Below are 19,501 nucleotides of genomic sequence, written 5' to 3'. Positions count from 1 at the left end.
ATGGGTTTGTGCCCTATCTTTGATGTTTCATTGCTCTCCACCAGAACTAATAAATGAATGAATGAATGAATGAAATAAAATATGTCCAGCTTTCAAGAAGCAGATTACAGATTGATGATGGTGTTTCAGTTATCTTGTATTACATATTTATGATGCTGTTTCAGTTATCACTCCACTGTTATCAAACACCAGTAGTTCCTTAAAGTAGTTATTCGTAAAGTGAAAGCACAGATTCGTATATTTAGGGTGTAAGTAAATACTAGAACAGTACCCCTACAAACACCAAATGCATGAGGCTATTGCACTGAAACATTACAAAACTTGAACAATAAATCCTTGAACAACAAACTCTCTGAAAATACAAAAAGGATAACAAATTATAGCCTCCAGTGTGTGGGACTGTGCCCCCTGAACTCCCTAAATAATATAATCAACTACAAATACACACACACACACACACACACACACACACACACACACACACACACACACACACATAAATTTCTCCAAGACAGAGTAGAAACATTTTAACATCTTATGCATCCTAATGCAATCTGTTGATTGCTATAATACAGACTGTCAAAACACATATTTGTCGCCTTTTGTTTTTAATGTCAGGTAGCTGCATGTGTCACATTGGTCAATATGTACAAAACATTAGCACTGTGTAGAGCACTATTTACCCTAACCAAGTGTGTGTGTGTTTTTTTAAATGTTCTTATTTCACAGATATGCATGTAAAATAATAGTACAAAAGCATTTAGATTAGATGCATGTCTTATCACATTCCATGAAGCTAGGAACATTTAAAAAAAACACCTGATTAAATTAAGTAGCATCTCACACAATTCTAATAATTTCTGAATACCCTAAACTGTCCCATACTCAATCACAGCTGTTAAAATAACAGTTTCTGATCAAGTTATACAAATCAAACACTTTGTCACGGTATAATCCCATAACGTACGATCCAGCTTCTTAATGAATGAAAAATTAATAGAAAATGTATTAAAATTATTTTCCCTGAATGCAATATAATTCTTAAGTGCACATATGAATTTAGAACGAATGCTTGTGACAGCAAGGGCATATATCATAAACTGTTTATCTTAAATTATAAAAATACATTTTATTCAGAAATGTCACCACATCTTTCCACTGCTTTTGTGCTCCATACACCCCTTTCCTTACCCCAAAACCTCATGCATTTCTAACAAGTGTGTAGGCATTCATAGAGAAAAATAACAGACACTAAGCTACTGAAAGTACGAAGGAAATAGTTTCATGTAAACAGTGCACCAGTTCTTCTAAGCAATTCCAAAGCTTGCAGAAATAAGCATAAGCGCAATTAAGCAAAATCATAATCATTTCCACTAAGGTAAATAGCACAAATGCAAGTTTCTAGACTTAAAACTACTAGTAGGATGCATATTTGTAGTGTGGGTTCATTAGGTAAGAGCATAATATTCTAAAGTACTGTAGACAGGATGACAAGCTGTAGGGAACTGCTGCAGCTCTGACACTGTACGTTCATACAAGGCTGCTACAACTAGCACCACTAACATTGGAGAAAATAAGGAAGACTATAAGCCATATTGATACAATACAGCACTTCATGAAACAGTGGGTCACTGATCCAGCACTTTTTCAGAGACTAGAATGCCTCCTACACACCTATTCTGACAAAGTATAATGACAAACATTAGGGCACTTTGCAAGCATGATTTATCTGACAGAAAGCTAATGCAGTGCTTGTCATATCTGTTGATTTTCCACAGTACAGAACAGTACACAACTCATATTAAAAGACCTGTAGAAGCAGACAGTAGAATCCAATGAGAGACAACTGTTTAGCAGAGTAGCAGACATGCCATTTGCTGACAATGCCTGTACACCTCCCAGAATTCCATATGTACCAAACAATAACCATCAAAATCACTCTTGCACTATTTATGTTTGCTCACCAGGACAGTAACGTACATTAAAAAACTGTTACGAAAAGTCTCTCTGCAGTTGAAATAACCAGACAAATACATCTACCCACTCAAAGAATGGCACTTACCATGTCTGATGGAGAAGAACAGCTGGTTTAAAAGAAGCAACAGTCTCTTATCACCACAAGGACCCTCTGTGCAAAATACAAGGAGGCAAGGCTGAATTTGTGGTGCAGATAAACGGAGCTCTGTGTGCAGCCCCAGTGACCTGGATTTGAAGAACTGAATTGAAAGTTGAAGGATCCAGTTAATAGACATGAGTGATTAGTGGACAGTGGCTTACATTCCTTTGGGTTGAGTGATGATTTACTCTGCAATCTGCTGGATAGTGAGACACTGCACTTGAGTGAAGAGGAATGAGGAGTGTAAACACTCCAACCTGTTATGGAGTAAAAAATACTCCAAATGGAACACTGGTCTGTGAAAGCATGTATCTGCATTTAGCATATTACTACAGGCACTGTAATGTGCTTGTTGTCTGCAGCAAGGTGTGAGGTGCAATCTCACTCTTCACTACCTGGCATAGGTACCCTGATGGGGTAGAGTGCTAATGCAAGGAAGGATGTGGGGAATGAATGGATCAGTGGGGAACAGGAAGGAGGATAGAGAATCAGGCTGATAAGGGACAAAACAAAAAGCAAAAAAAAAGAAAAAAGAAAACACAGGGCAACAACCTTCCCTTAACACATAACTGCACCATTATCAAGAGTGCTGTATTTAAGATCTACTGTATATGTTCATAAACATAGCATATGTCAAAATTATACTCATTCAGACACAAAACATTTGCTACATACAGCAACTAGCAAGTAAACAACTAGAATAAGAATATACCCCAGGCAAGAAGAAAGGCGGGGATAAATGACACTGAAATCAGAAACGGACAGAACAGCCACAAGGGAAAAGGGGGAAACATAAAATGAAACAGACAAATCTATACTATGTGGTAAACATGTAAGTAAAAAATATACTGCATAGGCGGGATGCATGGTCCCTTATTTGTGATTATATTGTAGAGGTTACAATTGCAGACAGCCTTCTTGGATGGTCAACACAAAATGGGGCTGTTTTCTCACATTTGTAATCAGACAAAACTATACTATGAGCAGGCTCCTCTGGCTATTAGAGCAGAGGATTAAGACTAAAAACTGTTAATGAACTGCTTCTTGCAGTCCAGGGTTTGATTCCCCAGCCATCATTTGCCTATTGTGTGACCTTCAGGTAGTCACTTAACCATACAGTGCTTTAGGGAAACTGAGAAATTGAGCCAGGCTCCTCAACATTTTACAGGACTGCATGCCTAGCAACCATTTATGAACCTAAGTCCATGATATGGAGTCTTGATGGATGGAAGGCAAAGGGTCAAAAAGCACATCAAAAAATGATGCACTTCATAATTACAATGAAACATTCTGAAAGAGACAAGATGTTAAAGTGAGGTAATACACCCTCATCAAACTTGCATGCTTAATTAAAGCTTATATTTCTAAATAACAAAAGAAAGGATGGAAACAAGAAGCTACTTTTTTCTTTTTGGAAAAAAAATAATTTTTATTTTGCTTGGCAATGGAACTACATATTATATTCACTATATCTTGGAAAAGAAGGAGGAGGAGGCACAGGAAAAAGAGTTCAACATGGCTTAGCCCAATTTTTTTGTTTTTCTAGCAGTAGACTGTGGTCAGCACTCAAGACCCACAATACCACAACATGCATGATACAGTGTTCCAGAGTGAACTGAGAAGCCCTTAGCTCTTAGACTAGCAAAGTATACTTGCAGGTGAAAGACTCAATGAAGAAGGCTTTTTCAAGGTCAAATGATAATTAAGTATGTACCTTTCATGGATTTTAAGAGTCAGTCTCCTCAGATTACTTAAATTAATATACCTTCACATGAAGACCCCTGAAAGATAAAATGATGTCCAACCATAAAGGGTAAGCTCCTTCCATACACTCAATTCTTCTGTATAGAAGAACTTCTGAGAGGTATAGTTTACTCATCCTCCCAGGAAGATCAAACACTGGCTGAACTTAAGATAGGTGAGTTGATGTGTGATCCAGATGTTGCCTTACATAACAGGAAAAGCAATACTGCTAATAGTTATGTACTCTTCATGAACCACAGGTAAATTATCTTCTCTACTAACATCGTTCTGTAATCCCAACCATCCTGGAGGCAATCTGACAGAAAATGTCCATTTTTGTGGAATGGAACCTTGGAAGCTGTAACCCATGCACAAACAAGGTTTTCATCAAATAAAGTTTTACACATCATGCTAGGCAATATAACATTAGACTACAGTGACCTTGTTTTAAGCTGTTTAGTGTTTAAACTGCACCAAGAATCATTATGGCATTATTACCACAGTCTGACCTAGTGTCTTCAGCTCTGCAAAGTTAGCTGCAGCAGTCAGGCCATAGAATAGGAAATGAAGGGCAGCCAGTCTGAATGATCTTTGTCGCCACAATGATTGTGCACAGTGCACAAACTTTGCATATTGGGGTTGCCATGAATATGAAGGAAGGTCTCTAAACTTTCCATGAAAACACTAGAATGCTCTAGATCAGTCAGCAATGACATAATGTGTTTCACTGAATTCTCTATATTGCCTAGAATCTCTAACATTGGGAATTAATGCACATATTGAAGATTTAGTGCTAATAGCCAGTGCATTTTATAGTCTTTATCTTTAGGACTTAAATCATGCTTGAAATCTATAATACTGGAAATCCTGTAAAACTTATTACTAGGAAGATGGACATAAAGGAAAGATATGATTATTGACAGCTATTCATATTTGTTATTTTCAAAGAGTAAGGCTGTGCATGCATGGATGGAGGATCTAAGGACTATGACAGCCGGAGCACCTGGCTTGGATATTCTACTGTTTTGATGGTAACATGGAAAGGAATGAAGCTAAAGCTACAGTTGGAAGAGGAGGAGCTCATGAATTTTAAAACCAAGCCAGCAGAGGACTGTAATTATGCACACATGAAAGGATTCAAACCTTCTAGGACAAAATGGAGCAGGAAAGGAACAGAAGGATGAAGAGTTGGCAGAAAGAATGATGTTAGGTGGGACCATCCTTGGGAAGAAAACCAGGAGTTAATGAAAAAGTAAGGGAAAATTAAAGAAATAAGGAGACACTAGAAGAGCAATGGCATAACAGAAACAAAGCAACAATAAGGGGGGAGATAACCTAAACAGAAGGAAAGAGAAGAAAACAAACAATGTAAATAGCTGGAAGGCACTGTGGGAGAGGTACTAAAAGAACTAAAGAACAAGGAGTACAGACTAATACAAAAGAGATATCCCTGCAAGTAGATATTAAGGCAAAGGCAATATCCACAGCAGAGTAGAATGCTAGTATGGGAAGGAATGCAGGAATTGGTGGAGGAACACAATTAGCAGAAGTCCAGCCTGGAAATACAAAACAGAATGAAAAGAAGACATTAGCTGGGATAATGAACTGTAAACAGCAAGTTGCAGAAGAAGACTGGCTATAAGAATAGCATTTAGGGCTTTTACTGAAAACCTGCATGAGGCAGCAATTAGGAGAGCTAGATGAATGGAAATAAGAAATAAGGGAGAAGGATACAAGGAGTGCAATATGAATTGAAAGAGATATTACATGCATACTTTACCATCAAATAAGTAAAAAAAAGCAATCTATAAAAGGAATAGAAAGGGGCGGCCACGGTGGTGCAGGGGTTAGCGTTGCCACCTCACAGCAAAAGGTTCTCCGGTTCGATCCTCGGCTGGGGTGCCTTCTGTGTGGAGTCTACATGTCCTCCCTGTGGTCGCGTGGTTTTTCTCCGGGTGCTCCAGTTTCCTCCCACATCCCAAAGACATGCTGTAGGTGGATTGGACACACTAAATTAGCCATAGGCATGAGTGCGTGCGTGTGTGTGCCTTCTGTGGAAGGTTAGGCGCCGGGCTGGCAACTCGACACTGTAAAACTCCACTGCCAATCATGAGCGGACAGTGATCCGGTGTGGCGACCCCTAACTTGGAAAAGCCGAAAGAAGAAGAAGAAGAAGAAAAGGAATAGAAAGAGGGGTAGGGTCTGGCTGGTTCCTTCTGGACTTTTACGAACAGAAAGGTGTGGCAAGTCTTAACTAAGGAATATAGAAGGGTAGGACATGGAGGAAGGGTGACCAAAATCATGAGGAGGGCAAGGGTGGTGGACCTAATCAAAAAAAAGAGAGGAGAGATGACAAGTATGGCAAAGTTAAGGCCCATCTTACTGCTTAATGTAGAAATTAAATTAATGGCCATGCACTGGCTAACAGACTGGATAGAGCATGGCCCAAGATAATACTGACAGAAAAGAATGGGCTTATCAAAAACAGACAAGGCAAGACTAATTGGTCAGAAATGACAGATTTTATCTGGTAAGAAGATAAAATAAAGAAAGGAAGAGAAATGTGGACTTTTTGACATACTAAAAGCATTTGATTCTTTAAAAGCTTGGAGTTCTTGTGGGAGATGTTAGTACACAAGGGGGTCAAGAAGCACTTCATTAACAGAGTACAACTCACTAACAGTGACCTCGAATTAAAAGCAATGGTTAATGGTAGGCTTTCAAATCTGACTGCATTGGAAAGAGGAACAAGACATGTAAGTCTGTTAGCCACTCCAGTGCATAGAGGGACAAAGCCCTGACCTGGGTTCATTTAACAGCTGAGGTGTCTGCCAGAGCAGCAGTGAAGGATGGGCATGACCATCTTTTGGGGGAAGATATTTGTTGATTATGCTCCCTACAGGGGAGGTGTGGTCCAAAGAGGAGACTTGACCTTGGATGTGTATTGACGAGTGCAGGGGAGGGTGTATGTGGAAAAGTGGGTCAATGGACAGTGGACCTCCCAGGGCATCCTTAGGTTTCTCACTGGTCCCACTCTAAATATGGTTATTGGATCAGGGGTTGAAATGGAGTGCTGGTATACCCAGCATAGAATGTGGGGCACTAGAACATTTGCCAGAATGACAGTAAAGAGGGTAAGACAGGGATGTCCCTTGTCATCAGGTTTGGGTTACAGAAAAAAATGTCAACAGAAGTGAGGTTGGGGAACGAAGAAATGGAACAGAGCACTCATGCTACATGCAAACGATTAAGGCAGGCATTTAAGGACAATTTGGTCCCTGCCGATAAGCTAATTATGGTTATGATTACAATTGTATTTTACTATCTACTTACATAGAAACGGCTACTGGGAGCATTATACCTGTTTTTGAAAAGTGTGAAAGGCTATCAGGCTTGAAATGTAATACAACAAAAATGGGCTCATTAGGACAGGAAAGTCAAAAAGAGAGAAAGCAACTGGGGAGATAGGGGAGGTAAGGTATCCCCAAATACTTAGGCCCCGCAGTAGGGACAAGAGTGGAAAATACCATTAAGGAGAACATAAGGTGGGTGGAAAGGAGAGTGGCAGATATACTAGAGTGAGGAGGCAATGCAACATTTACAACTCTATGTCTATTAAATGCAATCTAGATGACGTTATGTCCTATCATATGTTATATATTAAGGCTTTTTCCTATGAACCCAGAAGAGACAGGGTTAAAGGAATTACAAAGAAAAGTAGAAGGTTGGGGAGAAGTTAGAAAGAGTCAGAAGATAGACATGCTGGGAGGGTGGCCTAATGGTTAAGGTGTTTGCCTTACAAACACAAGGTGCAGGGTTTGAGTCTCATAAGGGATAATTGGCTAGGCTTAAAAAATGGCGTGCAAGGGCAGTTAGCCTAGTACTAATCTATGAACCTATGAATCTATGAACCTATGCCAAAGCTGTTACTGGATAGAAACTGTGGAAGATGGGAACTGCCACATTACCCAATCCATGTATGCCCTGACCTTCAACATAATGGACAGGATCTGATGACAGAGAAGAATACAAGCAACCAAATTACTAGGAGGGAAAGACCCTGGATGGGCACACTTCTCTGAGATCAAGAATAGAGCAATATACAGATGGGGGAACACAAGAAAAGGAAAAGGGTCAAGTATAGGACAGAAGCCTACAACACCTATGGAAACAGTGTGAGATATAGGTAGAATGAGATTTGCTAACTGAAGAAATGGGAGGATACAAAACATTCAAAACTCTAGTGGATGAAAAATGTATGGGCTATCAAATGACCAGTAGTGGAACTGCATGGTATTAAGGGATAAATGGCTGAAGAGGAGAGAGTGTGGAAAGAGGAAGACCTAAGGTAAAAAAGACAGGAGAGTCCCAGAACCATCAAGGGAAAAGTAAGAGAAAAATAAATAAATATGCAGGGCCATGAAAGCAGAACTGAAAGAGAAAGAAGAAAGAGTTTTGCAGAGACTAATAAAAAGGGATGTAGAAAGAAAGATAGATGAATAGCTTTGAACCAGGTATGGGAAAATATATGGAGAGTGGTAGAGAGACAAAGGGAATCCACATTACTGCAAATGTTACTGAACCAACACTTGCAAATCACCCTGGGATAGACTGCTTTGAATCCTGAAGGGAATGAGGGAAAGATTAAAAACAGCAGACAGTACGCTGGAAATGTGTAAGGACAGTAGCGGGAAAGGGTTAAAATATAAATTACTGCAACCTTTCAACACTAAGATGCTTTTAAAACATCATGTAGTTCTTCATTCGGTAGTAAATCATCTACAGTGTGAAACAGAGATGTGATATAGTCAAAGTATATAACATATATTTAACTCATCTTTCTTGTATCTGCTTGTTACACAAACTAAGTTTCATAAATACCAAATAATGTACACAGCTCTGAACAGACTAACAGTGCTAGAGAAGCAATCTACCTACATGAACTACATGTTTTTGCTTCCTTGCATATAGTATAAACTAGTGAGTTACATTTTTAACCTGACACATTCACAAAAGACACAATCAACTGCTATACTTGTAAAATGATCTTCTAATAAAACATTTTTTGATAAATGCAAAGTTTAACCTTTTGAAATTTGCCACTGCCTGCAGTGGTGTTTTCAGGATCAATATACGTACAGCTAAATGCTATACTGAAAATCAGCATAACATCACAAAAGTCACATCCAGTGTCATTTATGGTTCTGCTTCTTTGATATCAGGAGTGTTACCATGACAAACAAATTTTCAGCAAATTCTGAAGATAATTTAAGTGGACAACAACAATACTCTGCAGTCATTTCTGTTTTCATATACTTCATGTCAATTTAATGCAAGTTCATACAAATAACACCAGAATAATTACCACTGATGACGATAAAGAACCCTCAAGAGTCTATTATGTTTTCTTAAAATTCCACCATTTCATGAAGTGCAGTCAACATAAAATGCTGCTTAGCAAAAATAAGGCATAAAGAACACATTGAGTGCTTGCTAGATGGGCATAACAGATTTTGTTTCTATTTGTACTTTCGTTTTTTGAGTTTACACTGTTGACAATGGACGGCACAGTCCAATAGCTATACAAATATAAGGAAAATACAACTAAAAGTAGGACTAGGTTGATGTACTCTGCAAGCTGTTACTGATACTCATATTTTTCAAAAAAAATGCAATCGCAAAGAAGTCTACATTCTTTAGAGTGATATAATGCACATCAAAAAGTACTGGCAAACACTGGACGCCTGACAATTTTCTTAGACTAAGTTTTTCCGCATCAGAATCATGCAGTAAAATACAGAAAATCAACACAATTAAAGATCTGCAAAAGCAATATGGAACAATATTTTCTCATCATGTTGTGATCTATCCCATAGCAGAGAATTCTCAATCACTTATGAGTACTTGGCAAATAGCAATATGGAAAACAAAGAATGGGCAGTTTAATATGAATACCAACAAAAAGTACCTGCTTCTCCACGAAGTGCCTTTTCAACAGCAACACCTCGCTCTTCTAGCTGATGCTGTTTCTCTTCAACTTGTTCTAGCTGCCTCTGGATGATCTGGTAAGTGTAAAAAAATAACTCCCATTAACAATCAACTGGACAGTTTAACAACACCATTAAAAAACAAGAAAAAAACCCTATAAAATCAATAAGTGAATACTCTCCTAAATGAATGGACTGTTAAACCTAGAATACATTTAGTGCTGTTCTTTCTGAACTCCTGAACTTTCGTTTTGGATAGTTCTTGCACTATAACTTTATCTGGAGGCATGGCTACAGAAGCTTCTCTCTGCAACACTTGACTGTCACAGTCTTGAAAATGTCTGGTTTCTTGCAAAAGTACTAATTGTGTCACTTCTGGTTTCTCATTGACCTGGAAATTTGTTGTATTTGTAACAAACGCATCTGCTACCTTTTCTATACAGAATGTGGAGTTTCTAACAAAGTATTTATGTCTCTGATGGTATTTCTCCTGGATTTCCTATACTCAGTATTGAGTTTTGGGAACTGATAGCATTACAAACTTAAGCAATACGATTATCAACTTGGTTTGAAATCCATTTCTTGCAATAGATGAACCTATGAGTATTTAAAATTGTAAAACGTGACATAACAATACTCCTAGCCATTCTACATTTTCTCATGAGATTGTTTGGATAGTTCTCGCCACTTGTCCATTCAACGCAGGATAGTGTATAGTAGATGCAATAAGTTTAGATTCACATTCATGCAAATTTTCTACTGGCAAATTACAGCACTGGGTAACATATCTATATAATATAGACTTTAAAGCACAATTCAGGCTCAGACTTCTTTCTGTTAATTTGATTATTTCAAGAAGCTTGGAATGATATTCTACACTTGTAAGCTATATGCCTTCTTAAGAATATAACAAATCTGTGCAAATCTGCTGCATGGATGAAGGTACCCTTCACCACTAGGATTACCATGAAGTACATCAATTAACATAATTTCTTCTGGATTTTTATAGTATGAACTGTGTTTTGCACAATTCTGTGTCAGTAGTATAGCTAGGGCATGGCGAGACGAGCAACTGTCCTGAACATAAAGGGTTGGGGGCGCAGTCAGTTGATGCAGATAGCTAATGCAATACAGGATTTTAAAAGCCAGTATTGAATTTGCAGTCAAATCTGAGCACTGCAGCACTCAGTTTGTGGTCTAAACTGTAGCAACTGCTTTCTACATTCTAGCAGTTTGCTACAGTTTAAAAGATACATTATTGTGCCTTTCAGTATATAGGCCCTGTACCACGAGTGTATCAGACCAAGCAAGAAGGTGTCTGTCTGTTTCCAGTCCTTTTTTAAAAGAAAATGCATTTTTCCATTTCTCCCACCTTTTCAATGGATTTTATAAAATAGCATGTACTTAGTCTACTTCCCTGGGTCATCATTAACCTTTCATTTTTGGTTTCAATAGACATTTCCTTAACCATTCCTCTGTCAAAGTTTGGTTAGCATGAGGTTGCTCCAGGAGATCTCTGTACTTGCCCCTACATTTATGGATTTTCCACATTTCTTTCCTTGTCATCTGATCCTCCTTCTTATAGTTTTCCTTTTTTTTTTTGTCTGGCATACTCAGTTGTCCGATTTATGTCTTCATTTGGTTTGATTTCCATTCTTGCTTGACACCAAAATGCTTCTGCTAACCAAGTAAAGATTTCATCATAGACTTCTTCTCCTCATGTCTTAAAACTTTCACTGTGTTTGGATCTGATGAAGTCACCACATATGTATGCAGTTCCAAATGGTAATCAGCTTTGAGGAGTCACATACCCCCTAAAGAACAATGAATATATAATCTTGGTATACACACTGATTTTTATATATAACTTGATAAGCAAGAAGCATTTTTTGTTGATTTCGTGTCCAATCGGTCCAGCAAATTTTAAGGTAGAAAGACCAAATTGATTTACAGCCTGGACTTTATTTTTAAATGTCATGGCAGTTTTCAATACCAGTTTTACTCAGTGATGTATTCTTTAGTGGACTTTACATTTGTTTATGTTTTATTGTTGATTCTTTATTCCTAAATATTTACACATTCCTTCCTGCTCAAGCTCTTTTGCATTACATTCTTGTCGCAGGTTGATATTTTCTTGGTGATACAGCTTTCCTTTTTAAATGTTTCTTTCACACATTTATCAAGACCAAATGCTAGTATTATACCATCTGAGAAAATTTTAACCATTTGTAGCTATGCTTTCACCTCCTTATCTGATGAACTATAATGTTTTATGTCATCCACAAAAAGTAGATGACAAATCATTAAACAAGGTTGTTTTCTGGGAGAAAAACAGTCTAATTTTTTAAATAAACTTCTTAATGGGTTAAAGGTAGGACAAAACAGCATCAGTGACAAAGAATCACTCTGGAATATCCCACTTTGAATTTTTATCCAAGGGATAATAATTTGCCCTTTGTCATGGCTCAGCTGCAGAGTGGTATGCCACGGTTTGATGGTCACTGCAATGTAACTGAGCAATGTAGGGTGTATTTTATACCTTTGTAAACATTCCTTTATCCATGAATATGGAATGCTGTCAAATGCTTTTTCGTAATCTAGCCATGTCATACTTAAATTCTTCCATTTTTTACAGTTCTCTATTATGGCTGTATTTATCTACAAATGATCCTTTGTTCCATATGACTTTCTTTTATTACCCTTTAGTTCTATTGCCATAACTGAGTTTTTTCTATATAATGTGTACATTGTCAGAAGGCAAATTACTAGGTTATAGTTCTTAAGATAGCTTGCAGATTCACTCTTAAGGAGGAAGATCGTTTTTCCTCTTAATCAGGCTGGTGTCAGTTCTGGATGTGTAAATAAGTAATTCTTACTTAGAGCTAAATATTTGTGTAAAGATTTTAATGCTTTTAGCAAGATGTACTATATCTGGGCCTGGGATTTTCCAGTTAGATGTTTTTCTTAACTTTGCCTCAGTTTCTCTGGACGCTACTTCATTCCATTTTATATCTTCTGCATTAGAGCGCTTTACTGTTTCTTTTACTTCATTCTGTCCATTCAGCATCTTTGTTGTTCAACAGGGTCTTCACAAATACTTCACCAAAATGTGCCTATTTTTTCTTTTTTTTTGGTGGTGCTTTGATTCCTTTTGCTTTGTTACCCAATTCTCTATAAAATCTTTTTGAGTCATCCATAAATTGTTTATTTTGTATGTTTCTATTATATTTAATTGCATACCTTCTAATTTGTTTTTGCCTGTGCTGATATTTTTAGTTTATTGTTGTCAATAGTATATGACAAATACTGATTTTTTGATGATCTATTTCCTTTTCTACATCCTTCTAACAGTGATATTTCTTGCCTTAATTGCTTAACAGTTTTTATAGTCTCTCTGTCAAACATCTAACCCCCTTTCATATTCTCGTCATCTTCCAATATGTCCCTCCCTGTTTTCTTACCCTTCCTTCTTCTTCTCCTAAGCAACCTCACTTCCTACCACATTCAGCTAAACCTACTCCCCTCTTCTCCCACCTCCTCTCATAACACAATTGACACCAGCAGCCACTACACCTCTCCCTTTTCTCCCTCACTCTTCTCAAGTACAGAATTAAATCTTCCCAAAATCAAACTGTCTCCAAAATTCCCCTCACAGAAATTTCACTCACCCTACCCCTTTACATCACTTCTCATCCTCCCACTAAACATCCTTCAGCTCTCAGATGACATTCACCCAAACCCTGGCCCACACTCTAATTCATCAAGTCTTACCTATACTTCACACATACTTCAGCAGGTACCTAAACCTAATCTCAAACATCTGTCTTTCTATTCAATCAACATCCATAGCATTCTTAACAAGAAAATTGAATTCTACACCTGGGTAGCCCAGTAGTCCTCCAACATAGTTAGTCTCTCTGAAACATGGGTCAAACCCCGGTTACAGCGTTTTACACCTGGACACAACACACAAAAATGGCGGAGCTGTGGCCAATAAGTACTCTCACCTCCTATGCATATCTCGCCCACTTAACCCTCTCCCCTCCTGTCACCCAGCTGAACTCATTATTGCCAATTGCAAACTCAACAATCATAAAATTCTAACCATAGTCACCATCTATATACCCCTGGAGAGAACATACCCCTTTTAGAACAAATCCTACAGTGAATGTCTGACAATGTACATAATGAAACAATAATACTAGGTGATGTTAACATGAATTGGCTCACCCTCATCTCTAACTCTCTACCACCAGCATAAACCTATTTGGATACACCTAACTTATCTTGTCACCCTCTTTTCTTCATAAATCCACAAATACCTGCTCTATCTTGGATTGGATACTTGTCTCTAAGCTTGACCTCTATTACTATCCTGAATCCCTATCAGACTCAATCAGTGACCACTCCCCTATATGTGTTCAAGGATTCTCCCCCCACTTTTCTATACCTCATAAATTTAAAGAGTGCCGAATGCTAACTAACTTCAACCCAGACACATTCAATAATTCTCTCTCTACTATTGACTGGCCTTTCCTCTCTTCCCTACCTCTAGATAAAGTTGTCCTTCAAATGCTAACTAACTTCAACCTGGATACATTCAATAATTCTCTCTCTACTATTGACTGGCCTTTCCTCTCTTCCCTATCTCTAGATAAAGCTGTCCTTCAATTCAACTCCAACTTCCTAAACATTTTGAACTCCCTTGCCCTCCCAGAACTGTCAGAGTCAAATCACGGTATTCCCCTTGGCTCTCCAACTCTACTTATTCTCTTATCCATAACAGAGATTGCACCTGGAAACTCTGGACTAAGACCAAATCTCCCACACACTACCAACAATATAGGGAACTCCAAAATTTAACCAAAAAATACATAAACTCTGACAAAAAGAACTACTACCTTTCACCCCAAGATACTGAATCCAAGAACTCTAAAATATTTTGGAATGCTGTCAACAAAATTCTCCACCCAGGAAATCCTTCAACTCCCAACTCCTGGCCCATTAACACACCCCTTGAAACTGCTTCAATTTTCAATTCATACTTTATAGATACCATCAGCAAACTTATGCAAACTGTCCACCCAACCAGCCTCACACCCTCTACCACCTCCCAACTGTGAAACAGTTCTTTCTCACTAAAACCCATTCCAACCAGCTACAACAAAAAACTTCTTATCAAACTTAAACCAGGTTTCCCTTCAGCTGCATCTCTTCCTAAAAACTGCTGCTGACTCCATAGCATATCCCGTCTCCATCCTCATAAACCACTCAATTAGTGAATCCACTGTTCCTGCCCGCTGGAAAAAGTTCCACACTATACCAATCCACAAAGATGGAAATTCTGTTGAGCTCTCTAGTTATCGACCGATTGCCATACTCTCTCCCCTCACCACAATTCTTGAGCACTGTGTTTATAAACAAATCTCAGCTTATCGCATTTGTGAAAACTTAAATTACCCCTACTCAACATGGCTTCCACCCCCCCCCCCCCAGCACCACAACTGCACTTATTTCCTTTTCTAACTCCATATCCCTATCTACAGACAATGATAAACTAGTGTCCTGCAACTTTTTAGATCTCTCCAAAGCCTTTGACACTGACTCTCACCCCATCCTCCTCTCCAAACTCTCTCAACTCAACCTCTCAACAGCAACTATCTCCTGGTTCAATAGCTACCTCACAGACAAATTGCAATTTGTAAAATGGCTCTCTGCTCTTTCAACTTTTCTCCCCATCAAACTGGGTGTCCCTCAAGGCTCTATTTTAGGCCTCCTCCTTTTTAACATTTTTACTAACCAACTTCACACATCCTGTCCTCAGTCTTCCCTCATACAGTACGCAGATGACTCCACCATTATTTCTGTCTCTGACAGTCCCACTGACCTACTAACCCTGACACAAACATCTTTTAACCTCACTGAAACATGGCTCACTAACAGCCAACTCACACTAAACCCTAAAAAGACAAAACTTCTTCTCTTCCTCCCAAAATCCCTTTACTATCTTAAATCCTCATTCACCATCTCTCCTCTCAGCAACACTACGATCATAGCTGAAGCACACACACTAAACCATTTGGAGTAATAGTGGATGATCAACTAAAATTTCACCTTCATGTACTTAACTGCATCAAGAAAACCCACCAAAAGCTTGGTTTGCTCTATAGAAATAAAAGGTTCCTCATACCCAACTCCAGGACCTCAGTAGCCCAAGCTTACCTTCTCCCCAACCTCTTTTACAGCTCTCAGATTTTAACAAACTTATTGTCTTCACTACTTTCCAAACTTGAAACCACCTACAACTAAGTTGCTAGATTTGCAGTCAATCTGCCCTCAAGATCACACCACTGTCACACTCTCCAGACACTCAGCTGGTTAGAGTTTCATAATCAACTCTTATTTACCCAACTTCTCATTATCCACACTATTTTGAATAAGCCCTCCTTTTGCCCTCGCATTTCCTCACTTGTCTCTCTCTATAAGCCCCCTCAATCCCTCAGAAGCTCTGACCAATGTCTCTTACAAATTCACAAACCTAAAAAATCTATTGGACAGAATCTCTACAACTACTTCCCTGCTCTTGCATGGAACATGCTCCCCACAAACCTTAGAACCACTTCCTACATCCATGAATTCAAGAAAAGTCTCAAAAGGTACTTAATAGCACATGGATTTGCCTCTGTAATTATCCCACATGAACCCAGCCCTTTCTCTCTCACTATCCTCTCTATTCCTCCCTTCCGTACTACTGTAACTCATGTAACTGGTCTGTATTGTACAATTACCCTCTGAAGATAACCCACTGAGTTATGTAAATTCATTCAAATGTTTTATTGTACATTTCTTTGCTATGTTTTTTCTTCAATGTTATAATGCTTCTTACTATATTGCACTGTGGAGCTTTACCTACATTTGCTTAACTGTTTTATTGTACATTTTTCACTGTATTCATCTTGACTTTTGTAAATTTTCTTGCTTATTTGTACCATGGAGCTTTTCTCCCTGGGCCTCCACTGAAAAAGGGCTTCTGCTCAGATGGACTATCCCGGTTAACAAATGACAAATAAATAAATAAATTTGATGCCTCCGTGGTGGCATTTTACTAGTTTCCTTCCATTACTTTGTTACTGTACATTTCTGTGGTAACATTTTATACATTATAAGTTCAGCTGCAGAGTAATACATTCTGTTTATTTCTGTTATATCACATGAATTTCTCTTAACAGTTTCAATTAAAATGTTCATCTCTTTTTACCAATCTTCTCACATTTTAGGTCTTACTTTCTATAATCTATTTCTTTCATCTATCGTAACATCTCCATTAAATCAAGCAGGTCTTTCCTTAAATAATATTCTTCTAGATTGAGAGCATCTTATTTGCTCCTGCAAGTAATCTGCAGAAAGTTCTAGAAAATCTTCTTATGACATATCCAGATGCACCCTGCTTCAGCTGCTGCTCCTTCATATGGAAACCCTTTCGACCATCTCACTGCAACATTACTTGTGGCAGAGCTGCCACTGTTTCCTGCTCCCTCCCTTGCTGTGTAACTTCAATTGGATTTTTATGCTGGTCTCCTACAGAAGGCTCCAGAACATTACCATATTGCAGATCTTTTTCAGATGCCCCCTGCTCTATCTGCTGCTCCTTCATCTGGTGACACATAATTCCATGATGGTGAGACACTGTTTATGTTGGATTCTCCACGTGAAAAGCTTCACTTTGCAGATAATCTAACTTCAATTTCTATTTTTAACATCTGCTGTAATAATCTAATTTTCTACATTCCACATTTGTTTTCTAATTTTTGTATTGTGAAATGTTCTATATCCAGGTGACTTTGCCTGTATTTCTCTTCAAATATCTTTGGAGCTGCATTTTTTGTAAGGATTAATTTGGCTTTCTCCTATATCCATGTTTCTATTTTTACCTTTCAAAAAACTCTGGGTTTTATTCTTTACATTTTTGCACATCCTCTGTCACATCATTTTCTAGGCAGCCCAAAATTCCTTCATCTATGTAATGTTTTTCACAAATATACTGTATTAATGAATATACATTTCCCTTTGAAGCCTTTTACATTTTTTTCCTGTGCAAATATGTTTCTTCCCACTAATTTCTACTGTGTGAGGTGTATGAAGTGGGTTCCTATTATATAACCAAAGACGCAATCCTTCAAATGTGTCTTGATCGAACTTGAAAGCCTGAAACAGCAAAATAGCGAAATGGCATATGAGCGATTTCTTTCCCTGGGAAATAAATCGCTTGGCCGTCTCCGTTACTTTGCCGTTTCCCTCACTGTAGTGTGATCTTGGAGTTGGTATATTTAAATAGGGGGGGTGTGGGGGCGAAGACCCCCACTTTATGTAATGTTTTGAAGTTTTTTTTTTTTTTTTGGCGGAACAGCGATTTTTTTCCCCTGGGAAAAATCTCTGTTCCAAGTGTTCGGAATTGTAAGCTTTCGCTTACATGGGGTCGATAAATCAGCATTCGCTGATTTAATATAGACCGTATGAAGTTCAGGGATTTTTCTTCCTGTATTAAAGGACTACAAAATCTTAATACTGATTGGAAATGTATTACTTGAGCTGAAAAGCCACGCAATACTTTTCGGACTAGATATCTTTTAGCGACTCAAAAAGTTGTATTCCATTCTGTGCACTTTACTGCAGGTATAGACTTGATACACTCTTGGCTATTAACTGTGAAAAAATGTATTCAGTTTAGAACGTTCTGTTCTTTCCCCTTTTTACAACTCCAGCTTTTATGGCAGACAACATACATACGTTGACCCACTGTAGCTCCTCTGATAACACACATTATTTTTTTCTGTAACAAAGACATCAACTCTATCCATAAGAAATTATTCTAGGGCTGTCAGGTTCTGCCAAGTAATTTCTGCAAAATAATGAGTTTTTATTCAAGTAGCACATGTACTCATCTTGTTTTATACTCTTTTACTCAGAAATGACCCATGTTCCTCAGTAATTGTTTATTGTTTTACTGAGCTGTTAGATGGAACTGCCCTGCTACACTGTCCTTCCTATTCTATTTCCCACCTACCCCATGCATTACTTCCTTTATAGTTAAAATTACCCTCCTACCTAGCAAAGTACCCCACCATTATCTATCACACATCCAATCCAAACCACCATTAACACTTTCCAACCAAGAACATCTCATAGCTTTCTCTAGACACTACTGTATTAGCTTTTCTCTTGCTATGACACACACTAGTTAGCATCTCCTGGAGTCTGAAGAAGGAAAAGCTTCTCAAAACTAGTGCTTTACATTTGTTTAAACAAATGACTTATTGTTTTATGTAAATTTTCTTTCTGGCATTTTTCACTGTTTATTGCCATAGTTTACTAGTTTTTTGAACTTGTACTACTCAACTTGTTTAATACAATATATGTTAATACATCAGCACTATAGAAACAAAAATAAAAGAAAATGACTACAAAGATTCTTGGCCATTTTATTAGTAATATCGATCAACTAAACAGCTAGTCTAAAAAAATAAAAAATATACTAAGCTAGATCTCTGCTAAAAGAGGAATGAAGCACAACCCTATTATATCAATAGAGCCACACATCCTACAAAAAGAACAATATCTAATAAACTACTAAATAAAATGAAAAATATACCTAAAG

General features: G+C 37.9%; 1 protein-coding gene across 1 annotated transcript in view; it reads right to left on the bottom strand.

Moving 5' to 3' along the window:
- The window catches only part of LOC122814986 (protein-methionine sulfoxide oxidase mical3a-like), a 663,428-nt gene that overhangs the window by 350,598 nt on the left and 293,329 nt on the right, over positions 1–19,501 (bottom strand). Inside the window, exon 13 of the mRNA XM_044087241.1 lies at positions 9,828–9,921. Within this exon, the coding sequence (XP_043943176.1) occupies positions 9,828–9,921 (94 nt within the window). The remainder of the gene's footprint in view (positions 1–9,827; positions 9,922–19,501) is intronic.

This window comes from Protopterus annectens, chromosome 11.part0 (assembly GCF_019279795.1).
Source record: "Protopterus annectens isolate FY-2018-M chromosome 11.part0, PAN1.0, whole genome shotgun sequence".
Lineage (NCBI taxonomy): Eukaryota > Metazoa > Chordata > Ceratodontiformes > Protopteridae > Protopterus > Protopterus annectens.
The sequence above is the reverse complement of the archived record's forward strand: the minus strand, read 5'-3'. Positions and strand labels throughout refer to the sequence as shown.